Genomic DNA, 27,244 nt, shown 5'->3' with positions numbered 1-27,244 from the left:
CACCACCTGACCCACATACAAACTCCTTCCTGGTGGGTGCTGCTGCTCCAGAAACAAGGTCCAAGCTCTTTGATCCAGCTCCAGATCACTGGCTGAAATGCTGTCACTTCAGCTTTAAGAGAGCTCTGCATCCCACGGTAGCTCTTCATCTCCACTGCCTGGGCAACACACTTACACTTTTTCTTTTTTACAATCACATTCACACATCCTTCCGTCACATGACCAGCTCATTCTGCCCTCTCTCACTAAGTACTGTATCAGGGAATTGGCTGTTATGAGAGCACCTCAACTCATACATAATAGCAGCTAAAATAAACAGCAAAATAAATTGTGGCATTGATTATTTTCAGCCCATTTGAGACATAATAATACAATGGCTGTATCCACTCACAGGAAGACTATACCAAGTCGCATGTCACCTATCTAGCAGGGTGAAAGTTAAATTTACAGTCAACACAAAAAAAAACATGCTGAACCATTTACACCGAGGTGAAGAAGAAAAAAAGAGGACAGAGTTAATTTAAAAATTGGCACACATTCCTCATTTCTACAGATGAAAGCTCGTAAATGAAAAAGCCTGGAATCATGCCTGGTATGGAAATCTAAAGTTATGAATAATGCCTCTGTCTCAATCATCAAGTCTGTTTTAATAAGGTGGATTAGCACCAGCACCTGCAGGCTGAAAGGCACACATGGCTGCACTCCTAACCAGCCAAGACTGGGACAAGAGTCCCCGGGGAACCTCAGACGCACATCGTCCCCCCCTGTTGGACCCTTTACCAGTCTGCAGGAGTGAGCGGCATCAAAACAGCTCAGGCTTGTCATTTATGCCCATGAATCCACCTCCAATGGGCCTGCGCAACAGCAAGCGAGAGCAGCTGATTTACACACAGTTGCTAATCAGGAAATGGCTCTCTTGCTAATGAAAACTCATAGATCCATACAAAAACACTGCTGATATGATTTTCGCTGCCATCGCTCATTCACTAAATATGCAATAGGCAATAACGGTTAAATGCAACAGGGAGCAGACAGTTGAATGTTTGTGTTTTTTGAGGTTGAAGTATTGACGCAGAAAAAATTGTGTGTGGGTGAGATATAGAGCATCCTGTATGAACATTCACTGTCAATATTCTACACATCGCAAAGGAGTTAAGGGATTATTTCCCTCTGCCAGGCCTCAGTGACCCCCTCAAGCATTTAGCTGATTGCAGAATGGATACGTATAACTCCCACCTTCCCTGCCCTCCAAGAGTCAAGCGCTGGGAGCTGCAAGGAAACCCCCAGTAAACAGAAAAACCAGCACAATGGATTGTTTCAGCGCGCCATTGATTTATCATTCCGCTGAACAGTCATAGGCACCAGCACAATCATGATTAAGACCATAACAGAGAGCTCGGTAGACACAGGGGGATGCAACCATCCATCCATCCATCCTTCCATCAGTTATATTCATCAAGCAAATCACTTCCACTTCCAGCAAATGAAAATGAATACATTGTGACTTACCTGTTCCATTGGCTGTGTTTGCAAAGAAGAGAGGATACAAAGCTGAGCAGCTTTGTAATAGCAATCTCCTCATTGAGGCAAAACAGTAGCAGGATTCACAGTATTTTCCTATAGCCATTTAAGGGATAAATGGGTCTAATTGAATAAATGTAGGTTTTTAGGAGTAGATTGCACTCACCACTAGAGCAGTCTAGTCCACCCCATCCGGGCTCACACTGGCATGTATCAGGAGACACACAGCGACCATGGACACACTCCTCTGTACACAGAGCTGAGATACACAGAGACAATCCCTCATCAGTATAGTTTACAATTGAGTTCACACACACACACACACACACACACACACACACACACACACACACACACACACACACACACACACACACACACACACACACACACACACATACACACACACACACACACAGTGTAAAACATCATTAAACCACCAATAAAAAAAGCATTAATGAAATGCACCAATATAACAGCTGAGAGAAAATGGCCCGTAAAATTGAATACTCAATATCTCCCTAATACGATCAGGGGACTTAATCTTGCCATGGCACTTGTATTCAACATTTATCTCCACTACTACTAGACACTGGGTTGAATGATTTCTTTGGAGATTGAGTCCTTGGTCAACATCTCAGTTTATCACATAGCTTTACTTTCCAAAATGAACTGTTATCAGCAGGCCGGGCCGTGAAGGAACACGCTGTAAATCCCTTCTAATTTGATCAGCCAGCGCTTTGTCATATAGTGATTCTTTAATGTAGCAGGTCCAGGCACCACAGTGTTTACTAAGTGTGCAGTTTTCTTGATCATTCATATTGAGCAACACAGCACCCAATTGATCAGCCCGGCATCAGTATGCCTGGCGGCATGTTCACAGGAGTCGGTGGTTTGGTTCAGCTGATAAAGTGACCTACATGGAGAATTTTCTTTTGCCACGGTGCCAATTTCTTTTTGTGGAAGGCCAAAAAAATAAAAGTATCACAAAAATGGGCACTTAGCATGAATAAATCTGTGGCAGCCAAGGTCATCTGGCCAGCAGAGTTAGGACAGACAGGCTCTTATCTGAGGAATGAGACAGTCGGGGCCAGAACCAAGAGAGAAAAAAACCTGATGGGAATCAGCAGTCCACTAACACGGTCTGTGGAGAGATGATACACAATCCAAGGACAGCAGAACAGACAGACCATAGCTTTAACTGATCAGACCTCATCCAACGCTTCAAGCAAGTTAAGCTTCTTTTGTGTTTTATTTTCTCTTCTGTTAAGATCAAAAGTGAAAATAGGGCAGGAGGACAGCATCTGTGTTTTTCTTTGTAGGTTTTTTAAACAACATTAGCCCCTGGGGCGGCTTCGCATCCCTGTGTGCAACACTATGGTGCTCATCCTGCAGGCAGAGAGAGGTCAGCAAAGCGCTGGCAGCAGGCCTGAACAGCACTGCTATAGATTATCACTCAATCAGGCTTCGATTAGGATCCACCGCCAGCGGAAGAGATGCAGCGGGAGAATAGGAAGACCAGTGAATCCCAAACACCCACAAGCCGGTTCTAATCGCAGAAATGCTCCAGAGGCAGAAATGGTAAACCAGAGATTGAGAGATAATTTAGGACAGATTTCTGAGCATCAGTACTCTGGCAGGAAAAACCGTCTAATTACAGTAAGCCAGCAAAAAGAGAGGGAGGAAGAGCTTCAACGTTTGTGCTGACGAAGGTGTGAGATTGACTTCATGTAATCAATGGGTCCACTGTATGCAGAGCATTCAAAAGAGGAGAGGAGAGGAGACGAATCCAATGTCACCATGATGAGTTGAGTTCGTTTACTTTCAATCAGCAAATTCTGATCAGCGAGAAGAGGGAAATGCAAATGTGTCACATCCTTTAGAAAAAAAAATAAAGGAAATATGGAAATGAAGTATTGAATATGGTCGAAAGGATAAAGCACACCCTTCTCTTGAGATCTGAACTAGTGTACGGAAAGGATGGCATAATAAAGTAGGAGGTAGGTCTTTCATTTTAATTGAAATTCATGAATCACTCTGCTTAACTCATGTCTAAGGAATCTGTTGGAAAATTGAGTCTTTCATCTGGATAAAAGGCTAATCTAACTCATTATGCAGAGGTGTTATCAGCATGGGGAACAATGACGCTAATTGGTGATTGTCATGCAGTGTTGATAAATGTAATATTCTTACTTACCCGTCAAACTACAATATTTTAAAATGTGTGATAAAATAAATCAGTATAGTCTCCAACTGCGTTGCTCTCCCTGTTTTTGGTGAGGTTTGCTGCAGTCAGCTAAAAAAGAAAAGAAAACTACCAGAACAGTCCTGTCTGTTTTGTATTAGTAGTGTTTTGTAATACAGAAATACTTAAATAAATGGGCCTCGGCCAGCAGCGGACCCGGGTTCGATTCCAGCCCGCGGTCGTTCTCTGCATGTCACTCCCCTCTCTGCCCCATTTCAACTCTGTCTCTACACTATCAATAAAGCATTAAAAAAAAAAAAAAAAAAAATGATAATCACTTCAATTTTACTGCACTTCAACCTCGGACATTTAACAGCTCCATCCAAAGCTTCTTCCATATGCCTCTATCTAGGACAGAGACGATTGATTTTAAAACTGTGTCTTTGAAGCATTAAAAAATTACCCAAAAGCCAAATCGAAAAAAGAAATCAAAGGCATAAAATCCCTTTCTTGAGTATAAAAAAAAAGTCTCTCATCATTTTCCTGATCATCAAAACACAAAATGTGAAATGTGGGGGCATATTGCTGCCCTGAAACGTTATCAAAACCCAACCCATTCTGCCACCAAAGTCCATTTTGGAACAATTTTGCATCACTGGGCAAGCAAGAGTCATGCAGGAGCCTTCTGGTCTAAATGCTCTGCAAACGCAGGGACTCATGGCCCTGCAGAGCCTGTGAGCCTCGGGAAAGATATTACGTGATGTTGTCATTAGTGAGTTCCACGCACTTCCTTGTGTAATAACCATGCTTATTAGGAGGGAAATGAGTTACACATTAAGTCAATGACTTACGACAGATCAAAGGTCATGGAAAGAATAATGACGCCCAGTCGGAAACTTCTAGCGCTAATTAAAGAGAAACAAGATCTAAGTTCAATTTATCGAGGAGAGCTCGAAGAAAATTAAACAATCGCTTGCAAAGGACATAATGAAACAAGAGAACAAACAAGGAAAAAAACGTACTTAAAGATAATTGCTGTTTTGGTTTCAGAGGTATTCTTCTTTTGTCTGTTTTTGTGATCATTTTGGTTCATTCAAGGCCTTTTCGCATCCCCAAATTAATTTAGCCACCTCCCATTGGAGCTACTGTAAGTGCTGATTTGGTGCCATATGACAAGAGAGGGAAAAAACACAGGCAGGATTAAAAGGCAAAACACTCTTGAACCATTTATGACTTTTAATTAAATAGACTTCGCGGAGAAAGCCGGCAGTAAACTAACAATACACTTGGGGGGTTATTTTACATTCAGTACACAACAAAGGGTCCTGAAATAGACGACTTGAGTTAATTTTGGGTCGATTTACTCTATAATGCTCAGCTTTTTGTCACTGCATGCAAAACAGCTCGGGGAGTACAAATCTCTTAATCCTGGTAGTGAGAGTGCTAGGATTAAAAGGGTTGGAAGAGTTTGCAAAGGCAGCAGAAAGCCAAAATGCCCTCTTGGCCCCTATCAACTCAGTCTCGCCCCTCCACCTGAGAGAGGTTTTTTCTCTAAGCCTCACATAATATCAAAACAAAACCTCCGGGTCATAGATTCAGGAAACCATATTAGAGAGATATACCGCAACAGTTTTGCAGATTCATCTGGTCAACACCCTGAAAAGAATGTTAATGAACAAATAGTTCCATCTTCAGTCAAATGGTTAATGAATACATTATTGAACAATCTGCGTCTCCCTCCTCAGGAGCCACGGATAATCACACCAGCTCTTATTATTTGCTGGCTTGCTTCCCGGTGCTCTTTTTTACTTGAGGCTGGTGGAGCCTAGACAAGGACAAGCTCTCCTGTGGTCAAAGAGCATATACCCACATATGTATCAGTGACTCACTCATGTTGAAAAAAATAATAATATCTTGGCGAACATTAAAGTGTGATTCTAATCTTACTTAAAGGGAATAAAACATGAGGTGAGATGGGAATATCAAAAACTTAACTCCCAGAAGCTATATATTCGGCCTTTATTTGGCAAACATGCAATGATATTCGGTTTGATGTGTGTGAATAGTAATAGAAAACCAATGAACAATAATGAAGCTATGAAAGTGGCAGTGAAGGATCGTCGTCAGCATATTGCTACAGTCCAATTTTCACTTTTTGTGTTATTGAATTCTGGTGGTTTTACTGCGGATGCTATACCCACTCAGTCTGTAACCAGGACCCTGTTGGCTCGTTAATTTTTCTCATTGTTATACTGCTGAGATTAAATTACACTTGCTGGAAGAGCAAGCAGCAAGGACTGGAGTCTACGGTTGCAATATACAGCGGCTTCATGTTAAATCACGCTCGATCACCTTAAACTGATTTAATTTGCATGGATGGTGGCATGCTAACAGAGGGGGTAGTGTTGGCTTGTTATGAGATGTCCAGAAGATGTAACCTGAAATGTCACCAAAGAGGACAAAAGGAGAAAGAGGATACTCACGGACACACAAATCTCCGCTCTCAAAGTAACCAGGGCAACACTGCGAGCGGCGCCTATACATGGTCCTTACTCCCCGCCGGTAAGCCGTCTTATAGCTGATCCTGGAAAAACAGACACACCGGGACAGCTACGTGATGTAAAGAATGACCCGTTGTCAAGAGCAGAAAAACATACAGTATATAAAAAGGATATCATCAGTTTAACCATGATTTTTGTTGTTACTAAGTTGAAAAAGCAAATAATTAAAAGCGAGTGGGATTCTGCGCAAAACACCTGTGTCATAAAAGTTGGTGACTCTGTGCACTTATTTATTTAGATGGCCACTATAAACCTTAATGGAGTAATTAAAGCATGTACTGTAAGGTGATTACAGTCAGCGGTGTCCTTGCTGTGACCAATTCACTGTAAGTACTAGCACTGTACATTAACAAGGACAGTCAGTCACTGTGGCCTTCAAAGACTTGGCTCTGATTTTGGGGGGTACAAAAAAAAGGCAAGTCACCGACGACATAAATAAGTGGACAAATAAGGAGACTCCACCAAACTTTACTTTACCTGTGCCTAGTGCATTTAAACCAGTTGAGGATGTCCGTGCATCTGGTGTAGTAGATCTGGTCAAACGGGTGAGCGTAGGACTCCTGGACAGTCACAGCGTAGCTAAAAGAGAGAAAATATAGAGATTCCATTGAAGTAGATCAGTACTGTACTTCTATACAATTTTGAAGTTATTTCACTTTACACTTTCAAATTGTAATGCAACTTTATACTTCACTCCTTTTTAACAATAACATGATAAGTGTATAAAATGCATAAATATTGATAAATAAGTATTTACAATCTAATACACTCATTTCAAAGGTGCCATTTTGTCTGCATAATATATCAGTTTAGAAACAAGTATTTATTTTTTTACTTTTACTACTTAGCTAATAATATTTATTACCATTACTTATGTAAGTAAAGGGTCTGAATATTTCTTCCATCAGGAACATAGATAATCCATGCTCTCTGAAGATTTAGAAATGTAATAAAAACAATGACAGCACTCCAGTCAATGCATACAGTCCCAATGAAAGTAATACTACAACTTTGATATGCAAAAAGGTGCTCTGAAAGGAGCTTTTAGGTGATTCATGTTAGTGATATATTCAGCCAGAGTCAGTCTGAGGATATTGCAGGACCTCAAAGCCACGAACACATCTCATTTAAGGAATTCATTTTGATGCCAACAAGGTGGAACCACGATCCTTAAGTACCCCCACCTTGGTCAGGCAATAATCCAGATAATATATCTTCTCTCAGCTTTCTTTTCCTCCCCTCAATGCAAGAGGACAGAAATTATTCCTGCTTATTTCTCATAAGTGACACTGCCCGGCACAACTAATAATTATTCAGGCTCCATGGCTGTTGTGATTGATTGGGATGAGAGTACACTGATCAATTTGCCTGCGTATTTCATTTGAAGCTGCAACTCCTCCCATCTCTCAGAGCTTGGCAACCTGAGCCGTGCAAGATCGATAATGCTGTATGGACTTTGAAAACAGATCTGGAACTTTGGTTAAGAGCCATGTAGCCGTTGCACTGAAAATTGTTACAGGATCGAAAAATGTCAGTGGTGTTGCTAAAATACAGCAGATTTTCTTTCAAAAAGAGAAAATTCAATGTACTGTGGTAAACACAAGATGGTAATGCTCACCTCTCCCAGTGGCTGCACACATTTGGGTCATCCGGGTTCAGGCTCAATACACAAGTGGTCAAGCCCAGAACAAGTAGCAGGGCCAGCAGGGCAACAGATGACCCCATACTTCACTGTGAGGTGGAGACATGGAAGAAAGATATATGCTTGTACTTGGACAGTGACTTGGATCAGTCCCCTTATTGAACGTTCTAATAAGATTATATTTGTGCTTGGAAGTTGTACATCTCCAGGGATTTTATCACCTTTCAGATAGGATTATCAAAAACACACGCTCAGCTTATTTAATGGACAAGATCAATATTTTGGCAAGTAACTTTTATAGCTTTCTTGCCAAGAAGATGAAAAGATTGATACAACTTTTGTGTGAGTACAGTCAATATGGATTTCCAGCCAGCAGATGATTTGATTAGCTTAGCTTGAAGGCTGGAAAGAAGTGGAAACAGAAAGCCTGCATGGCTCTGACCAAATGTAGCTAAATTCACCAACCAGCACCTCCAAAGTTGCTTGTTTAATCCGTACAGGAAGAAAATGGGGCTTATTTCAAAAAGTTACAGCAATTAATTAGTGAGCTTTACTACGTGTTCAGAACACAATGTGAGGCAAATTTTAGGCAGCAAAACTGCATACAAAGTCAGGAAGACAAAAGTGGGCGCCAACTTTCCCAGGGCAATGCAAAGGTAAAGTTTGAAATGCCTTGCTTGAAAACTTACTTTTGCGACTTTATGAATGTTCTTCATAGATGATTTGCTAGCTATCTTCTGTAAGACCAAGACCAAACACACAACTTATAGGTAGTGGTAAGTATATTGTATGACATCTGGACAGATCCATGTTAGCTGTTTGACCCTTTTTACAGTCTTTATACAAGCTAGATGTTGGTACCCAGAGCTAGAACTGAGTTAGGGAAAAAGGCCTTTAAATATGCTGCGCCTTCTGCCTGGAACACTGTGCAAAAGCAGCTGAAGCTGCCAGAGCTGGTCACCTTGGGAGAATTCAAAGGAATCCTGAAGGACAGAGAAGATAGTTCTCTTGGTCAATGCAATTGTTTGTAAAGCTATTTTCTGATAACGGCCAGGTTTATTCATTCATCTGTCACCAGTTTATTTATTTAATTTTTAACTGTATTCATTTCAATCTTCATATAGTCTTGTCCCTGATCTTGTATTGTACTTTACCTGACGTTGAATGTGGTGTATGAGAATTGTGGTTGATTGTCTTATTTTATAATGGTGCTGCCTTCTTGGCCAGGTCATTCTTGAAAAAGAGATTTTAATCTCAATGAATTTTACCTGATTAAATAAAGGATATTGATTGATTGATTGACAAGCTACGCTAACTGCATTCTAGCTGAAAAGCTTCATATTGACAGAAAAAGTGGTATCTTTAATGTAACTTTGCCAGAAAAAAAGCAAATAAGTGCATTTCTCATAAGCAGTTATCAAGATTATTAAATTTCTTATGCCTTTTAAGTATTTGCTCCTGCGCTTTTCTCCTTCAGCAAGACCTTGGAAAAGCTCATGCGTTCTGCTTTGTGAGCGGAGGCAGAGAGGAAACCTCCCTGTGACAAAGATGCTGATTTGTTCAGACCAGCAGGTTATTTCATTAGATGTATAGGCAGAGGAGAGTGCATATGATCAAGGGACATGGCAGTGATGGATTCGCTATATGTGCAGCAAATCTACCTTAGCAAGTCACTACCGAAGGTAAAGGATGTATGTCACAGTTATGACTGACACACAACATATCTCCTACTTTGGGTTAATGCCTGGAAGCCATTAACAGTATCAAAACTGTATGTTATGTTTGGTGACGTGTCCCTGGAATACAAACATGATGATTTGGCCCATTGAGGATAGAAAATTCACACTTTGTTGCAGCACAAACAACAGACTTGAAAATAAATGCAAGGAATACTTGTATGGCTCAATGTGTCTTGATCATATGCATACATGACAGTGTTCACATTGTGTCACATGTGCTCTGCATGTGCTTATGGGCATGTGTTCAATATTCCTGAGTGACTGTATCCAATAACAGAGGCATTCACATGTTCAGCTAATCTTCTGCATTGATAGCTGCATGTAGTTCACTCACATGTGAAAGAAAATCAATCAGACCTCCACTTCCTCTAAGTAGCAGTTTATCTGAACAGGCAGAGGTTACAGTCATGTTCATTTCCTTAACAGGCTGATTAATCAAGATACATGGATGTTAAAGAGTTACAGCCTCTTTCATATTCTGGCTCTTCTCTGAAACAATTGACAAGAAAGCTTTTATTCCCCCTGTGATTGGACCACTACCCTTACTTATTTCTATGAATGTCTCTCGGAAAGTGGAATACCTCATAACTTCTCATGTCACATTCTTAAAACCTCACAAGTTCTCTGATACAAGCCTGCGGCAGGAGGCCAAAAGGTGGTAAAATTAGGATCATCCTTGAGTCCTGATAGCCAGAACAAACAGCCAGAGGCATGTGACCCTAAACTCACCTAATTGTACAGCCTGTGGTCCCTGGGTGTTTTTTAGTAGACGCTGAAGGGGCTCTGGAAGCACAAAGTGACAGAAGTGCCGCTGTGCTCAGAAACACACACTCGCTAGGAGAGGTGATGACAAGTCGCAGATCTGTGGGAGAGAAGAAAAATAATGAGCTTATGATGACACACAGAAGACACATGCTTCCTTGTTCTCGCTCTCGCTCACGTACATGCGCACACACAGACTCATACATTTCTTATGGGATCAAGAATCTCAACTGGGGCTGCTGTCGAACGGGCCTTTTCACTCTGTGCAGCCTCAAATTCCAACCACATTTTTTTTATTCAATTTTAAAAAGGCCCCTCCTACCTGGTACTGACACACACAAAGTTACCCACAGGAATAAAAGCCTACATTAACTCAAGAGGACCTGATACAATGAACCCTGCTCACACTTCAAACACTACAAGTGGCTCATCCACAATGTTGCAATATCATGTTATCTGCACTCATTACCAAAGCCTACATAAGGGTTATTCAAATGATAATTGGGGTGCAGAAAGAACATTGATGTTTGTTGTCTCCCTCCCAACACCGCTTTTAATGATTCATCAGGAGGGTCAGAGGGCAGGTTTAAGATTCTTCTGACCTTCATTTGCTTTGAATTCTGATTTACGATGTAAACACAAGCACAACCAAATAATATGGCTGCTTTTGATCTTGGCTAAATAAATAATTCAGCACTTTTTTTTTTGCATGTAAACTGTTGCTAAGTCCTAGCTGTATGGAAATTGAGACAGGTGACGGAAGACGTATAGTAGGTAGGGTCTTTAAGTCTATTGTAGCCTATTCACAAATATGATTAACCTGAATGTTAAATTAACCTGTCTACAGAGGCAACATCATACAGTTGACTAATACTGTACATACACTTAGACAAATAAAACATACGCTATACTTTTACTACAACAAGCACAGATTTATCAATAAAATAACATGAATTTTTTGATTAAAATTAGACGATTTGGTGCCATACTGAACATGCTGTGTATTTTTGTATACAATGTCGGCAATTTGTCTTAGCATTACTTATACATACATCTGCTCTAAAAAATATATCATACTTATACCTGCACTGTCACCTGTAACTGCAGCACATGCTCATGCTGTATACTGTATATCTTATTCATTTGACACTGTTAATACCGTTCCTACATATCGTATTAATATTTTCCACTCACTCCCATTCATATATGACACTAAGACTGGATGGAGTGTAAAAATAAATACATTAATTTACCAATTTACAACACAATTAGAAATCTTCTGCCAGCATTCCTCTCTCACCTCAATTACAGGGACTGTGTTGCTCATTGCCAGGATTAGTATTACTTTTCATTCTTCATAGCTGTCCATTAGAGCAACCTTTTCCTCTTGACTCCCTGATACTTTGTCATGCTTGAACTGCCATGTCCAAGCATAGAATTTAGCATTTGAATATTTAAAGAAAAAAAAAGGCAATCCACTTTCACTAATAGTACACTAGATCTAAGTGAACTTCATTGTTAATTCTCGACAGCAAGTTTGAACTTGCAGCACTGCATCATAAGACGGACAAGTCGGATCGATATAACGCTTGTCACTTGGGGATCTCCAGTAAGCCTCCTCGCTGTATCTGCCGACATCCAAGAAAACTCTTTCTTTCTGTTTTTCAAATGGGTTCACTTTACACAAAACAAAATGTTCTCCAGAGAACTCATTCCCCCCAAATGAATGTATCTCCTGTTTCTCAACACTTTTATTACTGAGACAACAAAACCTTCTCAAACGCTGCACTGCTGCATCTGATGCTATGAATTTCTGAAACAGACACAGGATGTAGTGTTAAGATGCATGTAGGATAAAGTGCATGTGAAGATCGGAACTTGGGTCGTAAATGAATTAACCTGCATCTCAGGTGTCCAGCATTGACATTGATGAGCCATAGCCCCCTGTGTCCCGAGTACTGCCTATCAGCAAAGACATCTGCATGATTAAAGCCATGTCTTCAGTGTGTGACTTATTAAAGTGCAATGCAATTAACCAGCTTGTCCCCTGGCTGACCAGCACCTGCACTCTCCCATGAATGATGCTCAACAGGACTGACTGACTGGCACAAGTCAGAAGCTCACCTCCCACCTATAGATCCAAGATGCTTCTCAGGCTCCTATTAGTGCTCAGTGCACTCATATATCACAATGCTCAGTTTTGTCTTTTCTTGTTTTCATTTACACCTACATAATAGAAACCAGTCAACGGGAACATCGCAATCTTGTCTGGAGAAGCAGAGAGAATGCCTGATCAGTTGTGGTCTCCTGAGAAACATGTCTTTGCACGATCAGCGTATTGTTCCTCCTTTAAATTCAAGTGGAGGGCTCATATACAATTTTTATGAGAATTCTTCTGGCCACTCAATCCGTTCTTTAATGACTACTGAAGGATTCCCGCGGCAACCTAATTTGGAGTGATCTAAAGGTTACAGGTGTAACTACGCAGCACAGAGTGCCAATGAGATAAGCCCCACTGCTGGCCATCCCTGTCTACTGCTAGGGGCTGTGAGTCATTAAGAGTCAGGCCTCATTAGAGGGGCCATGGTGTGTTGCATCGTATTCAACGCTTCCTCTGGCTTCAGCCATAGTACCATAGTGTCTGATGTGTTAAAGGCCAGCAGGAGGAGAAAGTGACATGTCGGGTAATGTGCTGGTTTCTGACAAGCGGAGCAAAAAACCAGCACAAATCTAAATCCTGCTGCTACCAACCTCAAAAACTAACCTTGGATAGTTTTTAAGTCACATGTATAAACTGTGCTGAATCGAGTGGTGAAGAGTCATTTCCTTAAAAACAAAAGATACAAATTATGTCTGTAGCCTCCCAATTTTGAGGTGCTTGCTGTTTCGATTTTGTGCGCATTTATACTTACACTCCACAACATTTAATGGGAGGAAAATGATTAAGTATTTGCTCCATTATATTTATCTGTACTTGGGCTGGTTTGCTTTACAGATTAAGGTTTGTTTTAAACACAAACAAACACACACACACACACACACACACACACACACACACACACACACACACACACACACACACACACACACACATTTAGTTCAAAAACAAGACATTTTAAAGATGTATATTAATTACATAATTGCTGTAGATTTAACTTCTCAGCAGTTTATTGTTAAGCTCCACCTCAGTTAGCTACGATATTATACTCTAAGTATTGCCTAATGCATGACAATGATGACTGGAGGTGCAGCCGTTGGGGTACAGAAAGAAAGGCAGAGGAGAAGGGAAGAAGCCTTTAGGGGAACCTGTGATGATGGTCCAGGAGTCAAGGAGGAAGGATGAATCAGGCCAAGGGGCTCAAATGACTTCTGATGTGAAATAATATAATATGTATTGTCAGCATAATAATTGATCATTCAGAATAGGACCATTTTGCACAAGGATTCCTTTTAATATTTAAAGTAAATTTTTCTTATGATTTTCCCTACTTATACTTGAGTACAATTTGAATGCACCTTCTTGTGAGTGTTTTCATAATGTTTTCTTTGTACTTTTTTGTAATTAAAGGATCTAAACACCTTACCCACCCCAGACTGTCCTAAAATGTTCCTTTAAAAATGAGGTTAGCCAGTGCCGACGTTTATGGCGACAAGGAAACTAGTTAGGGATTCTTCTTAGTTTCTGTTGACTTCTTATTGATTCCTCTCTACATACACATCACTTTAAGTAGAGCAAACACATGAATCGGCATCAAGTGTATTCTAGTCATAAAGCCCGAGAGGGTGTTTGTCCCTGCATTTATGGGAATTTCAGTAATGCTGACAGCATGGAGTGCAGCCAAGGCAGCAATGTCTTTTACCTGATCTCAGTAAAAATGCACTGACTCCTAGGTACTTGACTTTTTATCACACTTGAACGATTAGGAGTACCAGCTTTGCATGATCCAGCAAAGGATTACCTTGACAATCTTTAAATCTCAGACTGGGCACCGTATAACAATAGTGCATCGTTATGGTTATAGACATTAGCTGGCCCGACTCATTTGTGAGGACATAAGACATAGTGAGTTGGCACTATTTTAAGACAGAGAGAGAATTCCCTCCTGTTTTGGCTCTTCGCTTCACACTTCTACTCTGCATCTCATCTCTGAAGCAGAGAGTGAAGACGGATAGGAAGGACAGAGGAAAGATGTGCAATATTCATATTATTAACATGATCAACATTCATGTATGCAGTTTTCAGGTTCCATGAAATACTGGTGCACTCAGCCACCAAAGCACTTCATAACACACCAAGAAAAAATACTGAGATCAAATATTGAATGAATTGACAGAGTTATCTGGATACTCTTTTGATGATCAATTCATTGTTGAAGTAATTTTTCTAGCTGAGACTTGCCAAATATTCCATGGTTCATCAATTGTGAAGATTACCTGCAATTCTGTGTTTTATATGAATGTAAATTTGATATATAGGCATTGATCAGATTAAACGGGTATTTTAAAGATCTCACCAAGGGCTTGCTAAATTGTGATGGATATTGTTTGTATGTGTCATACACCAAACAATGAATTGATTGATTGAGAAAATAGTCATCAGATTAATCAATAAGGTAAATTATCATAAGAGTCAGCCCTAGTATGTTTTTGAAAGGAGGAGATGTTATAAATACCAATATTTTCATTTAAAAGGCTATAATGGAGTTGAATAAATCAAAGGGTGGAAATACATAATTTAGTGGGGTAACATTCTCCTGTGCTAAGCCTTCAAACCTTCTCAACTTTGGTTGCAGTGCATCACTTTTTGATGTTTCATCACAAACATGGTTTGTTTCAAGTCACTCCTCAACCGTTAATTAAATTATAACCATCCCATCCAAACTTTGTCTGACAGGTACATTTTCAGCGATTTAGGAAAGCCTCAGACAAGTTTAACATCTGGTATCCTCTCAGCTGCTGCACCGGGCCATCAACAAGCGGTCTCATGAAAGCAACCACACAACTTTCATGGCTATGATTTCCACTTGGGGGATGAGGCACCTGGGAAAGTGCTGTGCGTCGTTTAACAGGAGCTTAATTCTGGCCACATGGTTTATTCATGTGGCGACCGCTGATATCACGACTCTCATAAATCACGCAGTGCGGCATGCTGGACATCCAAGCGCTCAGGCAGGGCTCACTAATCTCAACACCATCTTTCATCTGAATAACCTTGCCTTACCGCAGGGCAGGCCAACACCAGACACAGCCCATTGGAGGGAGTCTCTCCTCATACTTTTTATTTCTTTCACTCTGGGCACAACGACACAAAGACTTTCCTCTCGCCTGTCAGAGCAGACAAACACTGGCCTGCGTGCTCCAGGGCGGGAGTCTACCAACTCTCAACCCCAGGCAATAATAAGAAATCGCTTCATGGACATCAGAGGAACTCGTCTAGTCTAACGTTAGCTGTATGAATGTACAATCAGACACAAGGGAGGAGAGCCGTGCAGCCGGTCGAGCCATCTGTTCAGAAGCGGTTCAAAGAAAGAGCAGAAAATTTGAATCTAATGTGAGTAAACATGATCATCAAATATAGATAATAGAATAGAGCATGTAGCAACTCTGTCCTCATTTTTCTCATGGCTTTTCTGCTGTCAAGCATTATCAAGTGTTTTTGTTGTTGTAATTAATAGGATTTGGGCTCTTGTTCCACCTAACAGGCACAGAATCCTCAGCAATACATATGTCACCAAGTACCAGCTTTAGGCCTACATATTCCGTAAGAAAAACTCATTAGTGAAACAATACCACTTAATGGACCAAAATAACAATGTGCCTGATGTTGCATAGCTCTGCCTGCTGGTTATAATAGTCACTATGTTTCACCCCATGCTTCTAATAACAAACCCCAGGCATCACAATGACAGCCAAATGTGTTGCAATGCCCTCTGCGCTTGGCCTGCCCTCTCTCCACGGCCGGGCTCTGGCCTCCTGCCGCTACCAGGAGGAAGCACCCTTCAGGCTACACCTCGCACCAGTATGGCTTTCCTTCCCCACACAGACAATTATCCACCCTGTGACTGATTGCGTTAAATGAGAGCTGCAGAAGAACAGTTGGACACCTAAGGAGAAATTAAGGTATGAATATTAACGCACTGAACTTTCCACTCTCTCCCACTGAGAGGACAGAACAGAACGACTCTATTTCTCTGAAGCTCTGGTCAAAGACAGCACAACCACACAAGCGTGCCTACTTAACAGCCAAGGTGGTCATTACTGTATTTTATGAAGTCACAGCCTCCACAGAGAGAGTGCCAAACTCAGCAAAGGTATGGGGTGGACAGAAAAAAAATGAAAAAAGTTGGAGGAAAGAAGGCATCGTTCAGGCAAGTATAGGGAGGGACGCTGGCTGAGCAGCTTGCCATGAAATGCTGAAACAACAGCACGGCTGCCAGGGCAATTTTACACCCCAATAGTTTCACACCTCAGCCACCAACCCCTTCCAACTCTGAACCTTGTGTCTTCTTTGTGTCTTCATTTATTTTGTGTCACTGTCCAAGATGTGAGAAGCCAAGCAGTGAGAAAACTCGTCCCAAATGTCGCAGGGTAAGCGGTGTGTGAAGCAGAGGAGGAGGGGGGGGGGGGGGGGGGGGGGCGAGGAAGATAAAAGCCACTGTGCCACGATGCACCTTACAATCCTCTGAGATCGTACAGGAGGCTTCATTTTTGGAGAGCACTGAATCTTGCATTAGACTTACACTTAGGAAAACAAAGGATGCTGTTGTTTACCGATCACTGTATGGACTGCAGTGGTGGAACAAGCACTTTACTGACAAAATACAGAAGTGGTATCAGCCAAATGGACATAAAGTATGAATGTAGTGGTTCTACAGTAAAATTGCCCATGTGACTAATATAATATTATTTTATATGACAGTATTGGTCTGTATCCCGAGGCATCAATCTGTAAGCAGCATTTTGTTTATTGCTGGTTAAGGTGGAGATAGTTGTATCCACTCTATACAATTAGGTAAGTTAGTAGTGTTTCCCAACCTATGGCTTTGGGCTTTCTTTATGGTCACACAATGAATCTGAGGGGTCGTGAGATGAATAATTGGAGAGGGATATTTGATTTGTTTTGGTTGGATAATGGAAAACCAAGTGAGACGTTTAAAGGGATAATGTCTCTCAGATGGAAGAAATGCGAACTCACATCTGAAACAGGAAGAGGATTTAACTAGACAGCCTTATTTATAAGGATTGGCCTTATTGGAACCACCAGTTTTCTCTATTAACAACGCGTTTTATAAGCTTATCCCATCTTTTTTATTTAAACTCTTCATCATAAAAGTCCAAAGTAATTGAAGCTGTCAGATGAATAGTGCAGTAAAAAGTACTTTTTTATGTAGTGTTCAGGGAGTAAAAAGTAACAGTAAACTACAAGTACCTCAAAATGACTTGTAACAGTATTTGAGAACACAAACTTTTCATTTGTCGGTTAAGTGTGTCAATTACCAATCAAGTGGAGGCCATACTGCACTGTTAATTCATAAGATTCTAGACACTGCGTGGTCTCTCATGAAGAGGACCTGTGTATATTTAAGTGGTATTTATTTTGTAAAAATAACCAATTGGAACACACTTCATATTGAAAGGTAAAAGCTTCATCTCCCACATTCCTCTCCAGATCAATAGTTGACTCCCACCGCCAGTGTTGCACATTAACCTTCTGGATCACTAGTCAATGACTGAAAGAGGAACGACTTACCATCGTGATTATTAAATCCCACAATATGCTACTGCAGCATGTTAAACCTGGCCGTCTTGCAACCAGGTGAACTCAATTTGATGAAATGAGTTTCATCAACCGTATTTGCATTATGTATGCCCAATTTTTTGCCACCATGACCTTATAAATGTCCTTGAATCCACTTGAGCAAAATATGCCCACTTAGGCTGAATGCATTTTAAAAAATGAACGAAAGAGAGGAGCACTTGTGGCTCTGTTCGGCCCGCCTGATTACACGAAGAAGATGGACATTTTCATAACTGGCATAACATACTTAAAAGTTCAGTAAGCGGAATGGTCAGTTTAGCTAACTTCCTGCCACTGACTGCAGTTGGCGGTCCCCTCCCTCGTCCCCACGTCACCACATTAATGCACTGTGGTCTTCAAGCAGCGAGTTATTTAGCATAATTTCAGATAAGTAAGTGTGATAAAACATGATAAAAACCATCAAAACAGACATTGGGGAGGATTTTTACCTGCTCGGCCATTGTAAGCGCATAAACATTCACCCATCTGTCACTCTGCACGTGCACCGGCAGTGAGACGGGTGCCGGTTTGTAGCGTTCTCTCTTCTGATTGGATATCAGTTTCGGGATCCCCGAAAAGTTTATTTGCCGATTACATGCAGAGCAGGTGACTGAGAGATCGGCTTTATGAAACGTGCACACTATGTAAGTGATCACTGTATGACTAAAGAGCGATTTAACACTCATATTAACATAAATAAATTGCTTACTTCATCTTTAAATTACGCCAAATCGTAACCAAAATATCCATTAAAAATCAGTTAGAGGCCAAGGAGATTGCTTGTAAAATCATTGGGAAAAAGAATCACTTGGCTGAATGAATAAAGAACCTACAGTAAATGTGTTTTGAAAATCATCTGCTACATTAGGAGGTTCACTTTGTTAAAACTCAGCCGGCACTTATATTTCTCTGTGGCGTGTAATAGAATCATATGATTGTGTCATATATATCACAAGATTGTTAATATCACAAAGTAATACAGTATATTTTTCTCTGCCATCTGAAACTACTAAGCTTTGTGCAAAAAATTTTTTTTTAATCTTTACAAACCAAAATGACATTTCTGCAAGTTTTGCTCCATCTCCTCAGCACCATCTCAACCTTACTTGCATCAATTTCAACTTCTATTCCATAAGTTTTTTTCTCTTTTGGCAGTGGAATGCATAGATGCCTGATGCTGGTGCCAAGTATTTGTGCCCTGACCTTCTGCTCTTTGGACTGGTCTGTGAGCAAAAGCATCGCCTGCGAGGGGCTAAAGGAGATGGGACACTGGGCTGGCCGCGCGTGTATTATTCATGAGTCGCCCCAGTTGAGTGGGCAGTTATTCAGCATCCAAATCCCAGATGTGGTTCAATCTGTGCTCCATTCACTATGCTGACTGCTGGCCATTGATCACAAGCAAGGTACCCGGGTGCTGAATAAGCACAGGGGTCTTTGTGTTATAAGGCTCAAAGCGCCTCACAGATAGCACAAAGATCCATCACTAGAAATTGGACGTGGGCCAGAGTTTGCACGCAAGAAGTGATCAGACGGGTGGAGGGGAGATGCATCTACAACATTTTTTAAACGGGAGGAGCACACGGCATGTGGCTGAGATGTGGCAGTAATCCGTTATGTGTCATATCCTTGAGCAAAGGAGCTGAGAGCACACAAAGTTAGCATGTCTGTTTTTGGATGTAATTTATGTACAATGGGATGATTTTATTTTTACTCAGAAGTACACACACACACACACACACACACACACACACACACACACACACACACACACACACACAAAATACTACCACTCTGAAACGTGCCAGAGGCAAGGTATCACACTCTAATAGGCGTCACGCTATTAATGGACATTTGAGCACAGTGAATCATTTTTCCGCTTTAATCATCAATCACAATATAGGCAGCCAAATGTGGCATAACTAGTCTTCCCCCGTCTGCTTGTGTCGGGATGAGGACCATCCATCATCGATCATGTTGCATAATTACTGGATATTATGAAATGTGAATAGTAATTACCATGTCAGCTGGCCTACTGAGAAACACAGGATTCACTTTGGTAGTCTGTTAAAACACGTGGTAACAATTTTGTTGCCTCAAGAGTTCATGTTTAGGTCAGCCTTTCATGTTGATTACATATTTTTGAAGATCTTTCTTGAACTCATTCAGGTTTTTTATTAATTAATTGCACCTTTAAAACCTTACTCACCGTGTATTTGTTTTTTAGCATGACATTTCTGATTAACGTCTTAGTTTGATAATAAGTAAAGAAGTCTAAACACTTTAAGGACCCACGCAGAGGCAGCACCGTGGCACGCTGGTAAATATTTGAGTGTGTTGACCGAAATTAAACTGGAATGGGAAATTTGGGGATTTATTTGAAATCATTAAGTGTCAAAACTTTCCTTGGCCTTAGTTAAGACTTATGAATCATCTTTTACATAACCTTTCTTGGGACTTAAATCCCATTCAACTTAACTGATTTTCTCAACCTTTTAAAACACTCTCTCTCTCTATGTACCTTTTTGATGCTGTCAAATTAACATGAAATATTAAATTTTAGCTTTTCAGGAGAGAACCATATTTCGATTCTCTACTTCTGCTCAACAACCTCGGTTCTCCAAGGAAAAGATAATTCAAGTTTGGAGATGCTTGCTGTATATCTTTGGTTTTACTACATAAGTGATTAAATAATTTTCAAACTCCACAGCAATTAGAATTAAAAGCTAGCACAGCTCTGCAAATGTTAAGCAGAGGGTAAACTATGCGTAAAAAGCATATGCCTGAGACAGGGAGTGGGTTTTTGCTGTCTAAGGAATAGCGATGAATAATGGCCTTATCAACAAAGCACAACACATCCCGACACGCTGAGATTCTATCGCTGCTCGTTTCCTCAGCTCATGTATTTCCTGTGTCTCCCATAGAAAACGTGTCGTGTGCTTCTATGTACTGTATCCGGCAGCCTAGTCATGTCAAAAGACTCGGGCTTTATGGCAGCGGTCCTTGCACAAGACGGGGAAAGAAAAAGAAAGTGTCAGGTGTAAGCAGATGCATCAGCAGTATTTGCAAAAAGTCACCAGATTCCCACAAGGGACAAGCTTGTCATTAAAACAAACAAGAAAAGAACTGATGGGTGCATTAATCAGAGGGCGGCCAAGCATCGATGGTGAGCTGTAGTCGGCAACGTTCCTCCCCAGGAGCCGTGGCACCTAAGGGAGGGGGGGATTAACACGGCTCCACGGCTGGAGCTCCTGTATCTGAAATCTGCCTGAGCTCATCGTTTCTGCTAAGAGAGAGGCTGTGGCTGGATATCAGGCTCAGGAAATCTATTCGCCTGCAGAGTGTTGGCTGACCGACATCAATGCCGCGCATTGTCGAATTATTAATTAAATGCATGCAAGCATAATCAGATGCAGACGTGGTCTGGACCTTTGGGACAGCTAACATAGAATTGAAGCTGAATCTAAATTGCAGATGTCTTCTTATGTTCCAATGCCAGCTAGCTATGCTGTTTTCTTGTGGCCTCAAAAATTTAGCATCACCATGCACTTATTTAAATTTGTTGTTGAGATGCAAAACATGCACAACCAGGACTTTTTCTTTATAATCCAAAAAATAAATAAATAAAATCCAACAGGACCAAAACAAACCTCATTTACAGTCAAGTAAAGCATTGTATACCATATGCTGCTTTTTATGTTGTTTCCTTATACTCCCCACAGATGTGACAGAAATGCCACAGCTTTCAAAAGTAAAGCAATGTCCAGGTCTTGCCTCCACATATTTCATGAACTTTTGTTAATGTAGTTGCTATGGCTCCAGGGTATTTGCTCAATGCTCAGTGCACTTTTGCCGAAATAATAAGATCTATCAGTCAGCGTGTGGCAAAAACAGCTTCATTTGCAGAATAAAGGTCATCGGAGCTTTTCCTTTCGAGGGGCTTTGACAGAGAACGGTGTTCAAAACAGCAAACGGTGGAACAAACTCTGCCGTGGTATTACAGTATACTGAGGTGTTCCCATGTAGCTCTCCAAATCAGTGTCAGGTGTATGACACCGAGCCGGTTATTATGATTTCACTTGTGAACTGGACCCGATGCACTCATCATCCAACAGCTCGATGTGTGCACTATATATCCAGATAGACTGCTGGAGAGTGGTCGCACTGCACGCAACACATCTGGCCTAAGGGGAAAACAACTGCTCAGCATATGTGCTACTGAGCGTTTCCCAATCCTTTAATTCACATTAAGAAGTTATTGAGCTTGGATGGCTCCAAACCGGTGGCCGATAAAGTGTAAATGCATTTATTGTATAATTAATTAGTGTGTCCTCTAAATGAAACTGACATGTAAATTGAACTTAGACACTAATCTGATATATTCTCTCATTATAGATCGTCTACATTTTCTAATATGTAAAATCAAATACCTACTATGAAATGCAATTCCTCCCCATTTGCCAATAGAAGGGTGTCAATGTGAAGTGATAAAGCTGCCAGCCTTCCACACAGGCACAATTCCATTAATCAGCACTAATTGAATGTATTGATTAAACCAGACATCAGGATTTCCAGTTGAAAGGGTTTACTAGAGTGTAAGGTGCACACAACAACTAAAAAACTATCAAATGCACAAAGCACTCATGTGCCCTTGAAGGGTCCGTCGCTTCGGAAGAGCTCAAAATATGAGACAAAGATGTCAGAGACAAAGACGTGCCCGCTCACTTCTCATTAAACAGCATCACAATGTGTAGCGCCTCAGTGGCAAATGTCGTCCTTGGCTCTACTACTGAGATAGCTGAGACCACTGAAGCTGAACTGAGTATCAATTTGTTTTCTGCCTGCATGACCTCTCATCGATGAAAAAAAGAAAAAGTGATATTGAATCACAGCTTGATCTAAACCTAACCCTGGAGGCCCACCAGATGGTTTACAACAACAACCTACAGATCACAAGTCTTTTAATTAATAGCCACTTTACAGTCACAATAGAGCTCACTAAAATTTTAATGTTCTGAAAATAAATATAAAGAAATATTGCAGGTATTATTAATATTGTTCAGAAAAATTCACATTAACATACAAAAAGTTATTTTAATGTAATATTAATAATAAAAATTATAATGGGATGGAACGGCTTCCTAAGCTCTTTGATCAGATAATACTGCGCAAATGTGGTGTTTATCAGATAGACACAAAATAGAGAAAAAAATGCTTTGGGGAAGCTGAATTTTCTTTTAGATACATAGTTTAGGTGGATTTATTCAACTTGTCTGTAAGCCTTAATAACATCTACATAGAAGTCATAAACCAAAGACAAAGACGTGAGATGTCAGTCCACATGTTCAGCTTTGTTTGTAGCTTCAGTGGATTAAAAAAAATTGTTTCGACTTCACCAATCGTATCACATCTTAATTCAACGGTAAACAGTGGTTGTGAGTCAAACATGAGTTGTGAATTCACAAGTTGCGTGTTGTGAATAATTTATTTGTGCAAGTGCAAGTTGTGCTGCTTTTGTGTGTTTATGAGGGAGAAAACAATGCAGGAAGCATTGGAAATTGGTACAGACTGTAAATGAGTATAAGTTTCCCCCTGCCAAGGAAAGAACAAAACAAACAAAAAAGTAATCAAAGAGTCACAAAGAACTAGCCAATCTTGAATTTTTTGTGAACTTAGTTTGAACAAAGCATGCTTCTCAGGGTCAAAAGAAAACCTGCATTGCCGTAGTGCCAATGTATATTTATGATAAATGGCTTTATGACAAATTGCTATAATGCGGGGCATCCATGCAGAGCGAGGGCTACAATGTATGCAGCTCAAACAGGGCAATACAACAGCTTCTACAGTGGCGCTGTGTGTGTGTGTGTGTGTGTGTGTGTGTGTGTGTGTGTGTGTGTGTGTGTGTGTGTGTGTGTGTGTGTGTGTGTGTGTGTGTGTGTGTGTGTGTGTGTGTGTGTGTGTGTGCCTAATGAATCTGCCAGAGATATTTGATAGAAATCAATGATTTTATGAAAAGCTTTCTTGGTCTGTTTATTTTTCGGCAAAAAAATAAATAAATCAACAGCATTAATGATTTCATTATTAACCCGTGGTGCAGATCTGCTCATTGACTAGTTGGACCTGCTGCTTTAGCTTGCACTCTGTTGTCATCTAGTGGCTCGGACACGAAACAACATACTGTATGTGATGCTCATTCTAGACTCAAACACAATATTCATCAAAGCTTCTCGATTCCTTTCTCATGCTTAACGTTGAAACGACCCAAACGTATTATCTTGTAATCCTCATTTAGAAATTAATTAGAGCCTGGGGAATACCTTTTGACATTTGAGTAGAAAAGGCCTCCCTTGAAATAACTTTAATGTCAAATGTAGGAACCAAAGAAATTAAAGATCCTCAGCTGCACTCATCAAAACTTATCAGGCACAGGAAAGGAAACCACTATCCAAATTTGTATTGAATTAGTTCAAACCAAATGCTCATGCAGCCTGCACACATACTGCCTAATCCATGGATCTGCAAACTAACAGTTTTCCTGACAAAACATAAAGGCAAGGCATGCAAAAAAAAATAAAAAATCTTAAAAACAATACATGACTGCAGTGGATTATAAAATTCCCCATGATGATACAGCCCTTTTTCTTTGGCACAACAAGCACATCTCCTTGGGATACACTCGCCAATAGCCTAATTAAATAGAAAGCACAATTTGTCACATCAAGCAGCCAAATGCAGCCGCTTTCCAAAAATGCCAAAGGACTGCACCCCAAGTTACTGCGGTCGCCTCAAAACACACACAAAAACATAGGCTAACAAAATTCATCTTTTTATTTTGTTTTTAAACGAACATCTGCGACGATGTTCATAACCACAGATACTGTCGCGGCTGATGGCATTCCTGCTGCAGCACCATTAGCCTCATCTGCCAATTCAAAAAAATAAACACCTTTTTCTTCGGGTTTTCAAGGAAAATGCGTTTGAACTCACCTTTCAGGGAGACTTGTGGTTTTAAAGTTATCGTCCTTAACCAAACGGATTTCAGCGGGTCCGCCGTGCAACACGGTCTTCCATGTATCTATGTGGGTTCCAGCAGGGAGTTTGTGGAGTTCACTCCGGTGAGTTTCGGTTAGTGTTGCGAGAGGAACCGCCGTTGCCTCCTCGCTCCCTCTCCTCTCTAGTTCACTGGGTGAAGCGCGGCCCACTTTAAACTATGGTGACGTCATGGGCGCTGATGCTGATGCTCCACCCAACACCCGACTACCCGTCAGTCCCCATCACCAAGCCCTATACCTCTACACCTCTACAAACATAGAAACACAGACGCAATATCATCTCCATACAAACATAATCCTACCATATTCAAATGACAGAAATATTAGGCTACTCAATCAGCAAGAAAACAACCTGTAGGACACTTAAAAAAGAAAATACCAGTCTTTTATAGTTCCATAAACGCATTTGCCCCCTTTACCATACATGGCTGCAACATTCAAAATAATATGAAATGAATGTGGGTTGGCTAAATTGCCCGGAACATGGTAATCATGATAATTAGCAGCGTTCGCATAATTTCCTGCACGGGTGAACGCTTCAGTTCTCCTGTGAACGAGGAAACGAAATTCAAGTCAGATCTGGTAGAAAGAGGGCTTCCTTCAGTGTTCAGATGATGTGAAGATCTGCACCTGTGCTGACATATACAGCTGCCTGTGACAGATGTATGCTCCTGTTTAGAAGCAAAGTTGACTAATGATTGATGGCTGAAAGTCTTTGCATAGGCTATGTGTTTCCGAGCGAGGTTTCTGTCTTGACTATATCATGTATGACATGTCGGTGGGGAACCTGACTCCTTGTAAGTCCTGACATTTCCCATGACAGATAAGATTACCCTCTTGATTCTCAATGGGACGCTTTGGGAAACCTAGCATTGAATCTAGTTTCCTACTGTGATACAGTATCTAAAAGGGTTATTTTTGTACTAGTGATAGGTCAGAGGCTTTTGCATATAGTTTGTAGGCGTGTAGTGGACAGGCTGTTTAAGATAGGCTTTAATGATCTTTATTCAGAGAGATTTTATCCTTGGTGAGGTGTTGGGCCACCACGTGTCACCAGAACGGCGCCTCTGCGTTGATTTTTCCAACTCTCCTTAACTCTATTGGAAGGATTAACACCCAAATATGTTGATACCACTTGGTCCAAAATCCCCCCTAGCACATGAGTAGCATTATTCCTATGCTCCTTAATCGGTTCATTGACCCCTGGCGCCCTATGGATGGAGGCATACTCATCCTGGGCGTGACCAATCTCACCAGGATAGAAAGACAGAGCAGCAGACATCCAGCAGCTGTCAACACTGAACAGACCTTTAACCATCAAATCAACACCTCTAAAGCCACTCAAACCTTGTTTTTTGCCTCTGCTCACACTGCTCAGCCACTTAATTGTATCAAACTATACTTTAAAATACTTACATGTCTTTATACAGCCTATTAGTAACCAAGCCATTGGCATAACATTGGACATTTGTTTTACATGTAACATGGAGACACTGATGAAGGAATTGACAAATCTACATCATAAAAATTGTTCAAGTATGTATTATATATATAGTATGCATGCATTACTAAATAAATAATTTCCATTAAATTGCTTGATATGCAAAGAAATGGCCTGTGTGAATGTCATATTATATATATTATTGTGTGTGTGTGTGTGTGTGTGTGTGTGTGTGTGTGTGTGTGTGTGTGTGTGTGTGTGTGTGTGTGTGTGTGTGTGTGTGTGTGTGTGTTTGTCTGTCTGTGTGTGAATTATTGTGGTGATTATTTTCTCTAACAATTAATTGTTTGGTTAGAAATGCCCACCACACATTGCTTGTCTTGTCCGCCCAATGATTCACTGCAATTAACACAAGAATCTCAGAAAAACATTATTGTATGCTGCTGATTGATTTTTAATGCATCCACTTATCAGTGATCGACTGATTGTTGTTTCAGCACTAATTTCACATATTGTAGGGCAGTCCATCACATTTCATGAGGTCAC

The 27,244-nt window shown here is 40.7% G+C and overlaps 1 protein-coding gene across 1 annotated transcript in view; it reads right to left on the bottom strand.

Moving 5' to 3' along the window:
* The window catches only part of megf11 (multiple EGF-like-domains 11), a gene marked incomplete at both ends in the record, with an annotated part of 66,457 nt that extends 58,465 nt beyond the window's left edge, over window positions 1–7,992 (bottom strand). The window contains 4 exons of the mRNA XM_080028364.1: window positions 1,688–1,780; window positions 6,190–6,290; window positions 6,745–6,846; window positions 7,886–7,992. Of these exons, the coding sequence (XP_079884490.1) occupies window positions 1,688–1,780; window positions 6,190–6,290; window positions 6,745–6,846; window positions 7,886–7,992 (403 nt within the window). The remainder of the gene's footprint in view (window positions 1–1,687; window positions 1,781–6,189; window positions 6,291–6,744; window positions 6,847–7,885) is intronic.
* Window positions 7,993–27,244: the final 19,252 nt, after the last annotated feature.

Source organism: Ammodytes marinus, assembly GCF_949987685.1.
Source record: "Ammodytes marinus genome assembly, chromosome: 5".
NCBI classification, from domain to species: Eukaryota; Metazoa; Chordata; class Actinopteri; order Uranoscopiformes; family Ammodytidae; genus Ammodytes; species Ammodytes marinus.
Note: the sequence above shows the minus strand (reverse complement) of the source record. Positions and strands in the feature narration are given on the sequence as shown.